The sequence below is a fragment of the Alosa pseudoharengus genome, unplaced genomic scaffold (genome assembly GCF_046254945.1).
Source record: "Alosa pseudoharengus isolate Yale_2024_CS ecotype anadromous, Long Island Sound unplaced genomic scaffold, YU_APseudo_1.1 YU_APseudo_1.1_scf_12, whole genome shotgun sequence".
NCBI classification, from domain to species: domain Eukaryota; kingdom Metazoa; phylum Chordata; class Actinopteri; order Clupeiformes; family Clupeidae; genus Alosa; species Alosa pseudoharengus.
This window is the reverse complement of record NW_027468587.1, coordinates 36,363,208-36,379,592: the sequence shown is the minus strand read 5'-3', so window position 1 is coordinate 36,379,592 and position 16,385 is coordinate 36,363,208. Positions and strand designations below refer to the sequence as shown.

Here is a 16,385-nt window from a genome sequence, read left to right as displayed (position 1 = left end):
ATACACACATTTGACAGCATGGCAGATGGATGATGTTACATGTTTTTCAATAATATGAAACTGATGTTGTGATTTGAGCATTACAAGGAATGTATGCAATATTATGTTTGCTCACAACTCATCAGGGTGCTGTCTGCATGTTTGTGTGTGCATGAATATTTGAGTTTGTTAGTGTGTGCATATGTGTCTCTTTATGTGTGAGGGAGACTGTGTCTGTGTGTGTGTGTGCATGTGTGAGGGTGAGTTTGTGTGTGCTTTGGAAGATCTGAACCCCAAGCTGTGTGAGGCTCCAAAGGGAAAGGCACCTTTTTTTCTTCCTGATCACATCTCCCGAGAACACAGAGTACACACACACACACACACACACACACAGATGTTGCTCCTCTGTACAGCTGCTGCCGGCATCTGTTTGTGGTGACAGGGAACGCATTGATTTGTCAATGCAAGCGACGCTTCAAAAGAACATTTGGTAGATTCAAAATCTCATTACATAGATATCGCCTTGATTGTTAGAGGTTAATTAGCCTTGTGCAAATTGATGCTTCATAGTGTTGTTTACATAATTACACCCGCACACACACACACACCATATTCACAACTTCATCACTCATGTAAATTACTTCAGGTCCTTGGGTTCATTAATTTGAATTACTGAAAGCCTTTAGAATTAGGAATGATAAATATGCTGCTCAGTCATATATTAATGAGTATTTTGATTGTGTGTTTATATGATTATAAATGGTTGATAGTTGATGACAATCCCCATATTCTTAAGAAATACCAGTTTGATCCAGTCGTATGTCATTAAAATGAAACCGTTTTCTTGTTTACCGTCTCACTGCCTTTTCTCTCTTTAGGCAAAAACACTGCGCAAGTTGATCCAGCAGACCTTCAAACAGTTCGCCAATCTCAATGATGCACAGTGCATCCTGAAGTTCTTTGAGATCCTATCGCCAATCCACAGATTTGACAAAGAATGTTTTAAATGTGCTCTGGGGGTAAGTCTCACTGAGTCGTTTCTGTTTTAGAAAATAATATGGCTGTCATTGTTTTCTTTGCTTCTACTCTAAAGTTGTGTAAAGCACATTGAATGACCTCTGTGTATGAAATGCGCTATATACAGTAAATAAACTTGACTTGGCTACCCCGTAGTAGGGAGTGTGTGCTATAATATCAGTCTAGACTTAGGGTGCTTCCATAGTTTGTCTTGGGATGTGTGGTAATAGTTTGTGTCAGATATCAGATCACAGGACTAATTTATGATATGCTAATCTATGTCCTGTATGAACAATTGGGGTTATGGAGAGGGTGTCTCTGGATAGTCGTCTTTGAGTCATTATCAGGTGATTCACAGTCACCTGTTAGGAAAGCTCTTCCACAGTGACACCTGTTGGTTAAATAAATAATAGTCAGGTAGAGAGTTGGTGTGTCGTGACTACTCCTCACTCCTCAGACCATTACAAGTGGCGCATGTGTCCCAAAAGCCCTGTATGCCCATTGCTGTGTTTAAACCTGTTGTGGGGTGTTGGTGTGAACTGCTGTGTGTGTTCCTCTGACAGTCCAGCTGGGTCATTTCAGTGGAGCTGGCCATTGGCCCTGAGGAGGGCATCAGTTACCTCACAGACAAGGGCTCCACAGTAAGCTCCACTGCATCTGTCTGTCTGTCTGTCTGTCTGTCTGTTAAGCATCACTCCACTGCACTTCATGAAATACTGTGCATGCAATCTATGGTAACTCTCTTTTCAACAGCTACAAAAATGAAATGTATTTGTACAGCTATTTGTACAGTTTGACTTTCCCCCACGTCCCAACATTTTTTTGAAACATTTTGCAAATTCAAAATGAAGATATATTTTCCACGAAATAGTCAAATTTGTCATTTTCAACATTTGATATGTTGTCTATGTCCTTTTTGCAACTAAATATGGGTTGACGAGATTTGCAGATGATCACATTCTCTTTTTATTTGCATTTTACACAAACTTGTTCTGATTTGGGGGGTATGGATTATTTTTCATGGCTGTATCTTTGGATTGTATATGTATATATGTATATGTCCATGGCACACGCTGCTGACTGACCACTAACTGACCCTCTCTGTCCTGTGGTGCCTGCAGCCGACACACCTGGCCAACTTCACGCAGGTGCAGAGCATCCAGTACTCCGGCCTGGAGGAGCGTGAGAGGAAGGGCATGCTGCTGCTGGACGTGGCCGGTGCCCCAGAGGTAAGGACACCTGGAGGAACTACAACCGCCCAATCACACACCAGAGCAGTACAGGTCCACATAGGACTTTTATGGAACCTTTACAGATTTGACAGGAATACAAACGTTTACAGAAATATTGCTGTGTGTGTGCATCTTTGTGCTGTGTTAGTGTAAGTGTGTGTAGTGGTGGTTGTACTGAATGTGTCATTCTTATCACGATTCCCCTTTCTCTCCATCAGCCTCTGACGGTGATCACGTCGTGTCTGACCACAGCTGAGAACCTGGCTGACCTGATCGATGGCTACTGCCGTCTGGTCCACGGGGCGTCGCGGTCCTTCATCGTCCGAGTGCACAAAGGTGAAGCTGCTTCCCTCCTCCAGCTCTCTGTCGTCAGTTCCTACTCTCCCCTTCTCCGTCCCATGTCGTAGTTGGCCTGGTCCCACTCAGTACTGGCACCTTTGGGCGTCAGGGTGGAAAGCGCTGCCACTGATTGTTTTCACACTGGCTCCAAGCCGAGTAGCCTCCACTCACATGTGTGCTTTGTTCTTCACCCAACAGAGGGAGAGAGAGCCTTGCCCTCCATTCCCAAATCCACCGCAAAGTAAGTGCCTTTTAAAGTGCCTCTTAAATCTCCCAAGTGATGAACACCCAGACTGAACGTAGTCCTGAGCTCAGTGTTATGAGTGTGTGTGTGCCTGTGTGTGTGTGTGTGTGTGTGTGTGTGTGGAGTAGTGGCCTTTGTCAGCTACCTCCTCTCCTGTCCTGTCCTGTCCTGTGTTTGGCTGGACCATGAGGAATTTGTCTGTGTGTTGCCAGGCGGAGGCTGGCCCTCCTCCCACTCTGTCTGAACCCCCAGGTCTCAGTCCGCCCCCTCAGTGTGTTTCAACTGCTCAACTGCCTCTCTCTCTCTCTCTCTTTCTCTCTCTCTCCCTCTCTCCCTCTCTCCCTCTCCCTCTCTCCCTCTCTCCCTCTCTCTCTGATCAGTCTGTGTGTGAGCGTGTCTGTGCAGGATGTATAGCCTTCATCTGCTTCCACCTCTGCTCCACAGAGTGTCCAACCATGACAAGCGCTTGGAGGGGGTCAGGACGAGGGCCATCTCCGTCTCAGGTAAGAGCGCACGCCGAGGCTGCCGCAGGAACAAACACTTCATCTCAGGTCAGAGCACTGGTCAGTGCAGCCAGATGGGGTTCTACACAGTAAACAAGACTGGATCTCTAGCCACATGTATTTAGTCAAGGGACCTACTGTAGGTGTTGTTATTTTCCAATCACACGGTTATTTCTTTCAATAGATTACTTGATACCAGTGCAGTCAGCGTAGTGTAAGATGCTTTGGCTCTATGTCTTGTTTACTCTCCTTTTTACACTGGTGTTAGGACTATTACAATTGTACCCCCAGATATGGCCCATGTAATTATATGTGAGAGATAGATATGTAATAGTCCCATGTAGTGATGATAGATAGATAGATAGATAGATAGATAGATAGATGCTGAGGAGTGGTCATGGGGAGATGAGACTGAGACTGAGGAGTGTTCATGGGGAGATGAGACTGAGGAGTGGTCATGGGGAGGTGAGACTGAGGAGTGTTCATGGGGAGGTGAGACTGAGGAGTGTTCATGGGGAGGTGAGACTGAGGAGTGTTCATGGGGAGGTGAGACTGAGGAGTGTTCATGGGGAGGTGAGACTGAGGAGTGGTCACTGAGGAGTGTTCATGGGGAGGTGAGACTGAGGAGTGGTCATGGGGAGGTGAGACTGAGGAGTGGTCATGGGGAGGCGAAGCCCTCTGACTCTGGGTCGCTCAGCGCCGCTGCAGAGTCGTGCCCAGAATAATGAATGTGTCTGATCCAGCGATATCTACGTATGGCAAACATCCACAGAGCCCGAGCTTAGATGGCAGATTTGCAGTTTTGACATTTCCTCTGACATTTGTGCTGTGTGAGCGAGGTCTTCAAGGACAGCAATGGGATTGTGTACAAAAGGAAGATACCATCCATCACAGGCATTTTGGAATTTAAATGTAGCGAGAGATGATGAGGAAGAAATAAAGACTATAACGCCCACAATATGGATTTTTAGCAGGTATATGGTATTTAGCCTTTGACAATTGTGGCTATATGTACATGTATACTATTTGATCATGAAATGTAGGAAGAGAAAAATATAGAATATAGAATAACTTAAGCCTTTTGTTTGTAAACAATGATCTAGATTGTGATGCACAGAAGTCTCACATAGTCAAACAGATATATTGGCCTGTCTACAAAAATATATTTTTAACAGAGATAGAAATGCATGTGCCAGTTCAGTTTGCATTGGAGGATGGTAATGTGGATCACAGGAGTCAGGTGTTGGGCCTGTGTGGTGATGTGGATTACAGGAGTCAGGTGTTGGGCCTGTGTGGTGATGTGGATCACAGGAGTCAGGTGTTGGGCCTGTGTGGTGATGTGGATCACAGGAGTCAGGTGTTGGGCCTGTGTGGTGTTGGGGGTCATCACCTCCGCTGCTCTGCTTGTGCTGGCCTGCGCCGGCCTCTTCTGCTCTCAGAGCTGCCATGCCGCCATCTTAGTGACATAGTGTGGGCTCCTCTTTCTCTAGTTCTAACCTTCTTTTCCCTCTGGCTTCCTAAAGAGACATTTCTCATTTCTCATTTGTCTTTCATATTTGTCAGCAGATGTCTCCATCATTATGTCACAGTTCACCTGCTCTCAAATGCAGTCTCTCCTCCTACTCCATTTCCTTGCTCTCTTTCCCCCCCCCTCTCTCTCTCTCTCTCTCTTCCCCCCCCCCTCTCTCTCTCTGTAGTTCCATCATCATGCCCTCACTTGTCATATCTCTGATTGATCCTCTGGCTCTCACATTCTGACCTCTTGTTTCTCTGTGTTTCTCTCTGACCCCTATTGCATGCTGCATGGATCTGCAGAGGACATAAGCGGGGACGGTAAAGTTTTGCTTCTTATCAGCTTTGTGTGTGTGAGTGTGCGTGTGAGTGTGAGTGTGCGTGTGAGTGTGTGTGTGTGAGTGTGTGTGTGAGTGTGCGTGTGAGTGTGCGTGTGAGTGTGCGTGTGAGTGTGCGTGTGCGTGTGAGTGTGCGTGTGCGTGTGTGTGTGTGTGTGTGTGTGCGCACGCTTTGTTTCTTCATAAAGAAAGTCTGTTTTTGACACTGCCTAAGTAATAGTGTAATGATAAGGCAAGGATGAGAATGTGGTCAACTGATGGTGTGAGTGAATACAGTCAGGAGTCCTGTTGTCATCCAGCCAGCTATCGCTTCACTCTTAGCAGCATTCCACAATCTCATCTCCCAGCACGGAAACATTTTCTAGAAAGCTAACGGGGTGACACCATCACTTCATGTGTTGTTCCAGATGCCACTTCTCTGACAGGGGGGAAAAACACATTCTTCTCTCTCTCTCTCTCTCTATCTCTCTCCCTCACATCCTTCTGCTCAGCTTAAATGCATCGGCTTGGTTGAGCTGCTTTTACTTTGCTGCTGAACCGAGACAAATCATCAAGGTGTTGTGTGTGTGTGTGTGTGTTTCTCTAGGCATGAGATGCAGAACCCTCATTGTCATGTCTCTGTCTCCACAGAAACGGATGACTATGCTGAGATTGTAGATGAAGAGGACACGTACACCATGCCGTCGAGTAAGTGCAGTGAGTGCTGTTCACACTTGTGAACCTTCTATTATTTGGAGCAAGTCAGAATTTGAAGCAACTCTCTCTGAAATACCCACCATCTCCGATGCCTTTGGTGTGTGTGTGTGTGTGTGTGTGTGTGTGTGTGTGTGTGTGTGTGTGTGTGTGTGTGTGTGTGTGTGTGTGTGTGTGTGTGTGTGTGTGTGTGTGTGTGTGTGTGTGTGTGTGTGTGTGTGTGTGTGTGTGTGTGTGTGTGTGTGTGTGTGTGTGTGTGTGTGTGTGTGTGTGTGTGTGTGTGTGTGTGTGTGTGTGCGTGCGCGCACAGCAAGCCTTAACCTAGATTCATATTGTTTGCTCTACTTTCCCGCTGTTTGTGTGTGTGGGCTCGCTGTGCTGTTTCTCTGCCTTTGGTGTTTAGGGTTGTGGTGGAGCTTTAAATCAGCACCTTCAGCTCCATGCCCTGTTTGATATCTCCCCTCGGCATCTCTCGTGTCCATTTCTGAGTATAGATCTGTTGATCTCTTCCTGCCCCATATTATACATGTTTTGACTTCACTAAGAGTCCCAGATTACATATGCAATAAGCCAGAAAGAAGCCGAGTGCTCTTTGACGTTGTGTAAATTTGAGGGTAGACATACTGTAACTCTGGTCATGGGAACGGGTTGCGTTACTAGGCTGCTGCCCGCTGTGTCCCTGTGGGGGAGGCCTTCTGTGTGCCGCAGTGCCATTGCTGGGGGGAGCGCTGACGTAGCCTCTGCCCATCCCCCAGCACACCCCCCCCCCAAGGCTTCTCGGGCGTGTGCCCTGAGTGTGGCTGCTGGAGCCGCAGGCATCTGGGCTCTCGTCACACGCAGTCGAGAATGAGCTCCTGTCCGACAGTGACCCGTCGCCCTCGCGCTAAATGCTAACAGCGGCAAGGTGTCCTCCACACGGTCCACATTAACACCGTGAGCTAGAAACTGGCCCTGACGTGTGAGGAATGCCAGAGTCTTGCCCTCCCCCGTGATCTGACACACAGAGTTGGGTTGCTTATCCGAGTAGCACCACAGGTTTACATCATTTTAAATCTCAGCAAAAGCAAGTGACGCTCTCTATTTAATTATTGATGTGTATATATCCAATGTTGTTTCTCCTTGCATCATCTGCAATGAAGAGTACTATGGATTAGATGAAGGTAAAGGTCTCTCTTTCTCCCCTCCCTTCCCCTCCCCCCCTCCGTATTTGCAGTGTGCTTGTTGATCGTAATGGTGTGCATTCTTGATGGTGGATATTTATTTGTGATCTTGATGTTGTTTTTATTCCATTTTTAGTCTTTTGAGTCCTTGCCCTTCTTTAAGTGGACATCTGTTTGTAGCACACTAAAGCGCTTGCACTCACATACGCAGGGGGCCTGAGATCTAGTCAAAGCTCCAGTTCAGATCCAACTCGTTGCTCATTTCTCGTCTCCAACTCTCGCTCACTCTTCCTGTCTCTTTGCACTTCACCGTCACGTAGATGAAATTCAAAAATCCAAATATGCTATTAGGAATACTATTAATTAAACAAGTACATGGGGAAGAAGCGACCTACAACACAACGCCATATCAACATCATTTTTGTGTGCATGCAATTAAAAAAGAAAACTTGTTTGCAAATGCAGGTTTTGCATGATGTTGAATGAATGTGTTTTTTTCTTTTTTTTTTTTCCTGTTTTCACCAGACCCCAAAGTGCATGGTTTATGGTCAGTGAAGTGATGTGGTCCTCTGTTTGGAGTGGTTAACACGTCTTTGGATGAGTAGAGTAGTGTTTAGACTGTCTGACCGGCACAGTGGCTCCTTCTGTTCTACACTACACCACAGTGTAGTGTCTCTGTGTAGGACAGGAGAGGAGCGGAAAGGCCAATCTGATCTGAAGGAACTGTTCTCAGCCCTTACTGGGTCACTCAGTGGACTCCATACGCCTGTAAGAGCTGCTGGGTCACTCAGTGGACTCCATACGCCTGTAAGAGCTGCTGGGTCACTCAGTGGACTCCATACGCCTGTAAGAGCTGCTGGGTCACTCAGTGGACTCCATACGCCTGTAGAGCTGCTGGGTTACTCAGTGGACTCCATACGCCTGTAAGAGCTGCTGGGTTACTCAGTGGACTCCATACGCCTGTAAGAGCTGCTGGGTTACTCAGTGGACTCCATACGCCTGTAAGAGCTGCTGGGTTACTCAGTGGACTCCATACGCCTGTAAGAGCTGCTGTTGAGTATGTGAGCAGCTGATGTGGAGTTGTTAAGAAGAGGCCGCCTTTATACAGAGGTGCTGCCTGATGCAAAGGTTTCTATTGATTTGATGTTCCCACCATAACCCTGCATGTTGGTTCTGTGGATTCTAACTGAACATTACTTTTTTTAGTTACAGGTGTCTGTGTGTGTGTGTCTGCGTGTCTGTGACTGTGTGTCTGACTGTATGTGTGTGTCTGTTTGTGTGTGTGTCTGTGTGTGTGTGTGTGTGTGTGTCTGTGTGTGCTGATGTGCTCTGTCCTCTGTATGGTGCTCCTCTTGCCTAGAGCAGTGTGCTGGAGCAGTGGGGGTGTGTAGGTGTATGGTGTTTCTCACAGCTGACTGTGCTCTCTGCAGCCCGAGATTATGAGATCCAGAGGGACAGGATCGAGCTGGGCCGTTGCATCGGGGAGGGTCAGTTTGGAGACGTCCACCAAGGAGTATACCTCAGCACGGTACAGCACACACACAATCACACTCTCCAAAGTCTCCATCAGCACAACACAATGCTGCAGTGCCTTCCAACACATGCACCACTTAAAGTCTCTGCAACGATACACAACATCTTCCCAAAGAAACACATACAGCATTAGTCTGGTGTTTGAATGGAGTTCTTATTAACACAGATGAATTATCCCATTATCCCATCCTCTGTAGACTGGGGTTAGGGAATAGTAAATGGTGCTGCCCTGTTGTAGGTGCCAGGTGTAGTTGTAGTCAGTGTTGTCATGCTATGCTCTTTCATCCAGGAGAACCCTGCACTGGCAGTAGCCATTAAGACGTGTAAAAACTGCACCTCAGACAGCGTCCGGGAAAAGTTTCTGCAGGAGGCCTGTGAGTCATCACCCTCTACACTCTCCTCTCCTCTCAGTACACATTATTCTTTTCATCTGCTGGACTCCCTTTTGGGTGTCTTATAAAGTATGTAATGCTGTGTGTGTGTGTGCGCGCATGCGCACGTGTGTCTGTATGTGTGTGTGTGTGTGTGTGTGTGTGTGTGTGTTTTTCTTGCAGTGACCATGCGGCAGTTTGATCACCCCCACATTGTGAAGCTGATTGGCGTGATCACAGAGACTCCTGTGTGGATCATCATGGAGCTGTGTACCCTGGGTGAGGTGAGCATCGCCGGGGACACTGGTCCAGGACCAGCAAAGTCCCACGAGCTGCCGCTTTTAGAATGAGCAAGAGCTGTGGAGAGCAGGTGCCAGTTCAGTAGCATTGAGTGTGAGGGTGAGGAGTGTTGTTGAGGTCCTTTCATTTACATGATGTGGTACTAGGCGTCTGCTATTTCACACAATTGATGACTTGATCACAAGAACAAAGCTCTCACAAAAATATTCTTTGCGGTTGACCACTTACCTTTTTTTAAATATGTTATCTACTGTTAAATGTAGTCTTGGACCACTGTGGTACGATTTCTGTCTGAATCCTGTACGTTTGACAATGCAGTGGTTTTGGCTGCCACCTAGTGGTGCTGCAAGGTTATGCAGTATGTGTTGTTTTCATGGAGAAGGACTGCTTTGTGGGGAAGCTCCTGTCGTAATGTCCTGTGTTACTGTCCTCTCTGTTGCAGCTTCGCTCCTTCCTCCAGGTCAGGAAGTACAATCTGGACCTGGCCTCACTCATCCTGTTCTCCTACCAGCTCAGCGCTGCGCTGGCCTACCTGGAGAGCAAACGCTTTGTACACAGGTCAGCTGGAATCTCCTCTCCTCACCAGACGCCTCTCACACCTGTCCCTGAGCTCTGATTACGCACATTCAGCTTCTCTTTTAGTCTGCACATAAAGCCTCACTACTTTGGTATTGTGAGCTGTGTTGATCTGATTATGTGTGTTCTTCAACAGAGATATAGCTGCTAGAAATGTGCTGGTGTCCAACATGGATTGTGTGAAGTTGGGGGACTTCGGTCTGTCCAGATACATGGAGGACAGTTCCTATTATAAAGGTACATGGTGGATAGTTCCTATTGTAAAGGAACATGGAGGACAGTTCCTATTGTAAAGGTACATGGAGGACAGTTCCTATTATAAAGGTACAGAGCTGGGTATGAATGGAAAAGGTCATTGGAAATAAGTATGCGTATGGATGACTACCTACTACTTTAGTGCTTCAGCATAAGTCTATTCTTTCTGCCAGGTCTTGGTTTACATTGACTGAATATTCTCTGTAATCCTGAATGTGCAAAGTGTTTTGCTGCCAAAGGCTAACTAACCCTGTCATCTCTTCTCAGCTTCTAAAGGGAAACTACCAATTAAATGGATGGCACCAGAATCCATAAACTTCAGACGTTTTACCTCAGCCAGTGACGTGTGGATGTTTGGTGAGTCTGTCTTTCTGTATCTGTCTGTCTCATCACAGAAGTTCCTGAAGTGGGCACATCATCTAAAAAAGCACAGCAACATCTAGCACATAGTTATAGAGTTAAAAAAGCACAACATCTAACACATAGTTATAGAGTTACACAAGGCCCTAAGTTAAATGCTGGGCAGAATGCAAAGTCTAAAGTCTAGCTAAAGCTACCTTAATAGCTATTCAAAATGTAATACCATGAGCACGATCCTAAGCACTGTCTATCTACCATTGTCAGTGAATAGACTGATTCGGTGTGTTTCACTCTTGCTAGGTGTCTGCATGTGGGAGATCCTCATGTATGGGGTTAAGCCCTTCCAGGGGGTGAAGAACAATGACGTCATTGGCCGTATCGAGAATGGCGAACGGCTAGCCATGCCCCACAACTGCCCCCCTACCCTCTACAGCCTGATGACCAAGTGCTGGGCCTACGACCCCAGCAAGAGACCTCGCTTCACCGAGCTCAAGGCTCAGCTCTGGTCAGTGCGTTCTGTTTATGACCATATTAATACAGACTCACACAACCCTTAACATGATCATAAACCAAGCAAAGGTGTTTAGTGGTCTTTAGTGGCTCATTACTGTTGGAGATTAGATGAAAAACAGTGTTTGAAATATTTATGAATGTATTTACAATGCGCAACTGGCCTGAAGGTTGTTTTTGACCTAGTGCTGATTTCATTTTTTAACTCTGGAGGGCGCTGTTCAGCTTTGTGTAGTAGGGAGTGGATGTAGTGATTCAGGTGAAGTCCTCTTTAGCGTGACGCCGAGTCACACATCCAATGAGCTTTTTTTAAGGAACTCACCAATCCCTGACTCAAGTCAACCACAATCCAAGTTTGTCCTGCACCACTGTCCTAGGATCAGTGTTTGCCCACAAGCTCTTAAAGGTGACGTGAGCGCAAAAACTGACCTCAGGTCAGGCGTCTCCCTGAGCCGTGACTCATTCCGTGCCCGTCTACGGTGCTTCCTGTCTGGGGATGACCTCATTGTTGCCGTGGAGGCAGCCAGTAGGACACACCCTCTCCTCCCTCTCACTCCAAACGGGCCGCAGGTTCAGCAGCCAAGCCCCCTGAGCTCACTGTTAAGTCCTTCCTCACTGATGCAATTCAAAAACTTTCCTGACTTTCCCATTCATGTAGGTGCCTGCTCAGTCTGCCAGTAATCGCCTACACTAACCAACCCAGGGCATGCTGGAGCAACAAAGTCAGTCCGGCAGATTCTTACCTCATGTCTTAAAAAGAGCCGTATGCCATGTCTTCTCAGTCAAGGCATCAGCCGGTCCTTTATGAATAGTTAAAGACATCGTGCATCATAGAACACCCAAACATCCCATGCTTGAGCTATTTCTGGCATCTCATCACAGATGTGTGTGCGATTAATCCTGAAAGTGCCTCTGAAAGCAGTCAGATCCTCCTTTTGATACAGGCATGTGTGGAGCACAGCTGCCTTGTCTGAGGGTCATCCCAGTGGCGTCCACTGTGGCGTGGTGCACGCCGGGACACTGTTTGGGATTGGGCTTGGGGGGGGATGGGCAGTGTGCTCGGCTGCTGTGTTTGCAGAGGCTGTGCTTTTATTGCGCTCTTTTAAGAGCTGGCATGACTCAGTCCTCCAGTCGTCTTTTTTTTTTTTTTTTTTTGCTGCTGTTGCTCCCACCACATCAGTGGAGTTCACGGCTGCAGAGGGGCAGAATCTGTGTCTTGGAGACGCTGTAAATATTTAGACTCTTGATACTATTTCTATAAAGCACCCTTGGCCATAAAAGGCTGAGAATGCAGGAGTTTGGGGGTTGTTGCAGTGGTTGCCTAATCTCATTGTAATCTCACTCGCTGGATCTGCAGTCTCTCACATGGTAGGAATGCTATTATTGTAATGATGAACACTGTAATTAGTATTATCTCATTTAGAAGTCATTTCATTTGGATTAGAAATATGTCATGTAGCACTGTTAATTACGATGATTTAGACTGAGATGTATAATGCATGTTAATAAGTCAAGGTCCATTCTGATCCACCATCTGAAATAATTAGGGGTGTATAAATCAGTGATGAATGAACATTCATACTGTCATTCAGTTAGTGTAGCTCAAGAACAGTGATTACAACACAACACAACAAAGTCCTGTTCTGGCGTTGTTGCAGGGTTTAGGAGTTACAGGGGTCTGCACAACCATGGCCAGCTCATTCATTATTCTCACTACGGAGTGAAACAAACTCCAGCTTGACTTTACTTGCATGCCACAGTGCATTGTCAACAGTGACTGCTTTTAGCTGTCTGACCTGGCAGATAATGAGGGCAAGTCTCAGCATTGTTAGTTCAGACCCTCTAACACCCCCCCCCCCTCCCTGTGTGTGTGTGTGTGTGTGTGTGTGTGTGTGTGTGTGTGTGTGTGTGTGTGTGTGTGTGTGTGTGTGTGTGTGTGTGTGTGTGTGTGTGTGTGTGTGTGTGTGTGTGTGTGTGTGTGTGTGTGTGTTGGGGAGGCTGAGTGTGTCGTCGCTCCCTCCACAGTGCTGCGCTCGCTGCTCTGCCTCAGCCTCCCCATGGTGGCCATGTGCCAAACCTAACAGTCTGGCCAGCCTGAGCACGAGGAGGAGGTGGAGGCAGCATCGCAGAGGGTCAGTCCTCCTTCTCCTCCTCGGCTCTCCTCTCACATCGCAGAGGGTCAGTCCTCCTCTCCTCCTCGGCTCTCCTCTCTCAATCTCTCTGTCTATCTCCTCTCTCTTTTAGCTCCTTTTCCTTTACTTCTCTCTGTATTCTATATCTCTTCTCACACTAAGTCTCTCTCTCTCTCTCTCTCTCTCTCTCTCAACCATTTAGCCACTGATATATCATCTCTCTCGGTGATTGCTGGTAAGTTCTAGACTTTTGGCTTACTGTTAGCTGCTAGTTGTGTGGCGGAGAGTTTGTGTTGTGCATACACTGAGTTGGCTGGGCACAGCATTGTGTGTTAAAGGGGCGGGGTTCTTTGCCAGAGCGATAATGCCATGTGAAAAAGGAGTGAGATTTGCACCTTTCTCTTGGCTTGTGGCGCTCTGCATCTCTGAAACTTGCTGTGTGTGAATGTTTAACTGTGTGAATGGTAGGAGAGAGGCTGTTGTTGCGCTCTGTGTGGTGTGCTCAAGACAAATGGGCCGTGTGGACAGAGCTGTCAGGTTAGTCCAGGAGAGGGACGGGACAGGTGGCCGGCCCCATGCTGCTGCCCCGCTCATCTGCTGCTCAAACACTTGCCGGGCTTGTCACGGATAATGCGGTTTCCAGAAATACCCACTGCCCTTCACCTCTGCTCTGCTCTCCTCTCCCTCACACTGTCCACCTCTGAGCGTGGCTGGACACACACTTGCGTTGGCCTGACATTTTGAAAAATGTCTCCGCTGTGGCAGCACTGAGAAGTGTCCACTCTGCTTTAAGTCAGGTACGCTGCTATTCCCATGTTCTTACTGTCCTGTGGGTCTCCATGTGAGTGTAATCAGATGCTAATACTGCTGCCTCGGTTTGGATTGTGTTCTGTGGTGAGGACCACAGAGAGATGTTGGAACGACCCCTTTCCTCCACACTTGGGGTAGCTGGTGCACTGTGATATGGGTACAGCTTCACTATGAAGCCCTTGGCTCCCCTGCTATAAATGGGTGGTGTGTCTGATAGTTATTACAGCCTTTGTGGGAGCAGCGTGTGGTTTGGTGTGTTTGAACAGCTTGTGTGCTCACTCTCACTGCCCTATCCAGTGGTTCTCTGTGCGGCTCGGAGCTCTATAATCACTGTAGCAGATCCACGCTCAATACCCAGGTCAGCCACCTTCAGAGTTGTGTCTTTTCCCCTAGAAAGGATTTGTCTTACCCATCCCACAGTGCTCGCCTGAAACTGATCCGGAGCTATTTCTAAGAGGTTCTATTTTTTGACACGGCTGAAAAGAAAATGGACTTTTTTCCACCTGGGATCAGACGTCCTACCTCCCATCTACACCTGGAATCTCCATCGGAAAATCTTACGGCTTGGTTAGGGCCGACCGCAGCCAAGGCCGTCAGCTCTGGTTAAGTGTGTGTAGTCTAACTGCCGGCCTCTTTTGCTGGCCACCTGGCAGAGTGACCTGCTTTTTGAAATGGTCGGGCGCAGCGCAGGCACACAGCGCAAGGCCACTGCCCGCTCCACCACTTGCCCACTACCCGCTCCACCAGAGTAGCCGACTCAATGGCGCGTGTTTTTCTCCTCTCCCTCACACAGCACCATACTGGCCGAGGAGAAGGCCCAGCAAGAGGAGCGCAACCGGATGGAGATGAGGCGGCAGGTGACCGTGTCCTGGGACTCGGGAGGGTCCGACGAGGCGCCGCCCAAAGTAAGTTTCTCTCTGCTGAGGTGGCCGCGTTTCTGCTGACCGCTGAAGCATGGTTTGGTCCTCTTTAGCTTCTTTCACTTAGACTGAGAGGTTTTCTTTCTTCTTTTGCTTGAATTCTCCCATCAAGTGGCTTGGTGCACAGTTGCTGGCTGACCTTGAGAATAGCTGAAATATCATGGGTGGTCTGGTCCACACCATCCCGCTTGGCCGCTCCTCGGTCAGGAAACCATGCATGTTAGGAAGCTGTTCTTATAAATGTTGTGGTGGAGCTCTGAGAAGCCGCATGGAATCCAGTGAAAGAAAAGCTCCAAGAGACTCATTGGGCTCATAAAGCCATTTGTCCTCCGAGCTCAGCATCTAGCACATAGTGACCGTGTAGCCCAGCATAGCCCAGCATAGCCTGCACAGACATCTCTGTGCTTTAACTGGTTTCCTTGACCACTGAATTAGTTTCCATAGGCAGTAGAAGGGTATATGTAGTTGTGTCTAATTAATGCATAGGGTTTTGGGGTTAGCACTGTGTTCTGCTTCACATGGTCCTGTATCTCACATTTGAATTGTGTGTACGGTCTTAACTGTTGTCACTTGACAACTATTGACTTCTTCCTCCTGCAGCACCTAATAACAGTAGTAGCCCCCTTTTCCTTCTCTAGGTGACAGTACATCACACTGCAAGTAACTCTGAACTGGCAAAAGTGACCTGTCCCCATGTACCAAATGCTTTCTGTTTGCCAGGACCCTTGCTGCACGCTGACCGCATCTGTGTTGTTGTCTCCATTGTTTTTGTTTGCGCTGCTCATGGTGATTGATAGCTTGACCCCTGCTCAATGACACCTCCCTGACACACACATGCAAACACACCTCCCTAACAGAAGCACAAACACATACTCAACCACACACACACACACACACACACACACACACACACACACACACACACACACACACACACACACACACACTAAAAACAGCTTTTGCTATTGCTGCTGACTGCCTCACTCTGTGTGTGGCTTCTGGAATTTACGACCTGTCCCTGCTCCAGAGTTCTGCTGTCTGTCCGTCTGTCTGTCTGTGTGTGTGTGTGTGTGTGTGTGTGTGTGCTGTCTGTCCGTCCGTCTGTGTAGCCCTCTTGCAGCCCTCTAGTTTGGTGTCATGTGTGTCATGGTGTATGGTCATTACATGTGTGCAGTGTGTATGACATGAGTGTGTGACTTTGATGTGTGCTGAAGGCTTCTCTGTTTCATTTGTGCATTCATTGTATGTAAGATCCATGGGTTTATTAAGTGTGTGTGCGTGTGCGTGTGCGTGCGTGTGTGCGTGTGCGTGTGCGTGTGCGTGTGCGTGTGCGTGTGCGTGTGTGTGTGTGTGTGTGTGTGTGCGCGCGTGTGTGTGTGCAGCCGTCCCGCCGGCCTTCCCTCCATCACAGCTTCAGCATGGACTGTCTGTCTGCTGCGCCAGCGTCTGTCGGGGCTCTGCCCTTCAGCTCTCAGCTCTCGCTCTGCTTTGGGGAGCCCCCCCTGCCCCTGCCCTTGCACCTCCGTCCACCCCGCCAGCCCCCGCTGCTGCTGCTGCCCCCGTCCCGCCTCAGGAGGAGCCCCTCTCTGCCCCCCCGGCCC

General features: G+C 48.0%; 1 protein-coding gene across 13 annotated transcripts in view; it reads left to right on the top strand.

Annotated features, from left to right (window-relative positions):
* The window catches only part of ptk2ab (protein tyrosine kinase 2ab), a 59,038-nt gene that overhangs the window by 30,543 nt on the left and 12,110 nt on the right, over positions 1–16,385 (top strand). For 5 of the 13 annotated variants that reach the window (XM_076281144.1, XM_076281142.1, XM_076281146.1 and 2 more), the window contains 16 exons: positions 858–998; positions 1,560–1,637; positions 2,118–2,225; positions 2,447–2,564; positions 2,766–2,808; positions 3,256–3,314; positions 5,130–5,147; positions 5,795–5,860; positions 8,448–8,545; positions 8,840–8,924; positions 9,105–9,205; positions 9,664–9,779; positions 9,934–10,034; positions 10,320–10,409; positions 10,713–10,917; positions 14,658–14,769. In XM_076281144.1, the coding sequence (XP_076137259.1) occupies positions 858–998; positions 1,560–1,637; positions 2,118–2,225; positions 2,447–2,564; positions 2,766–2,808; positions 3,256–3,314; positions 5,130–5,147; positions 5,795–5,860; positions 8,448–8,545; positions 8,840–8,924; positions 9,105–9,205; positions 9,664–9,779; positions 9,934–10,034; positions 10,320–10,409; positions 10,713–10,917; positions 14,658–14,769 (1,539 nt within the window). The other 8 variants (XM_076281151.1, XM_076281143.1, XM_076281139.1 and 5 more) reach the window with 7 other exon arrangements.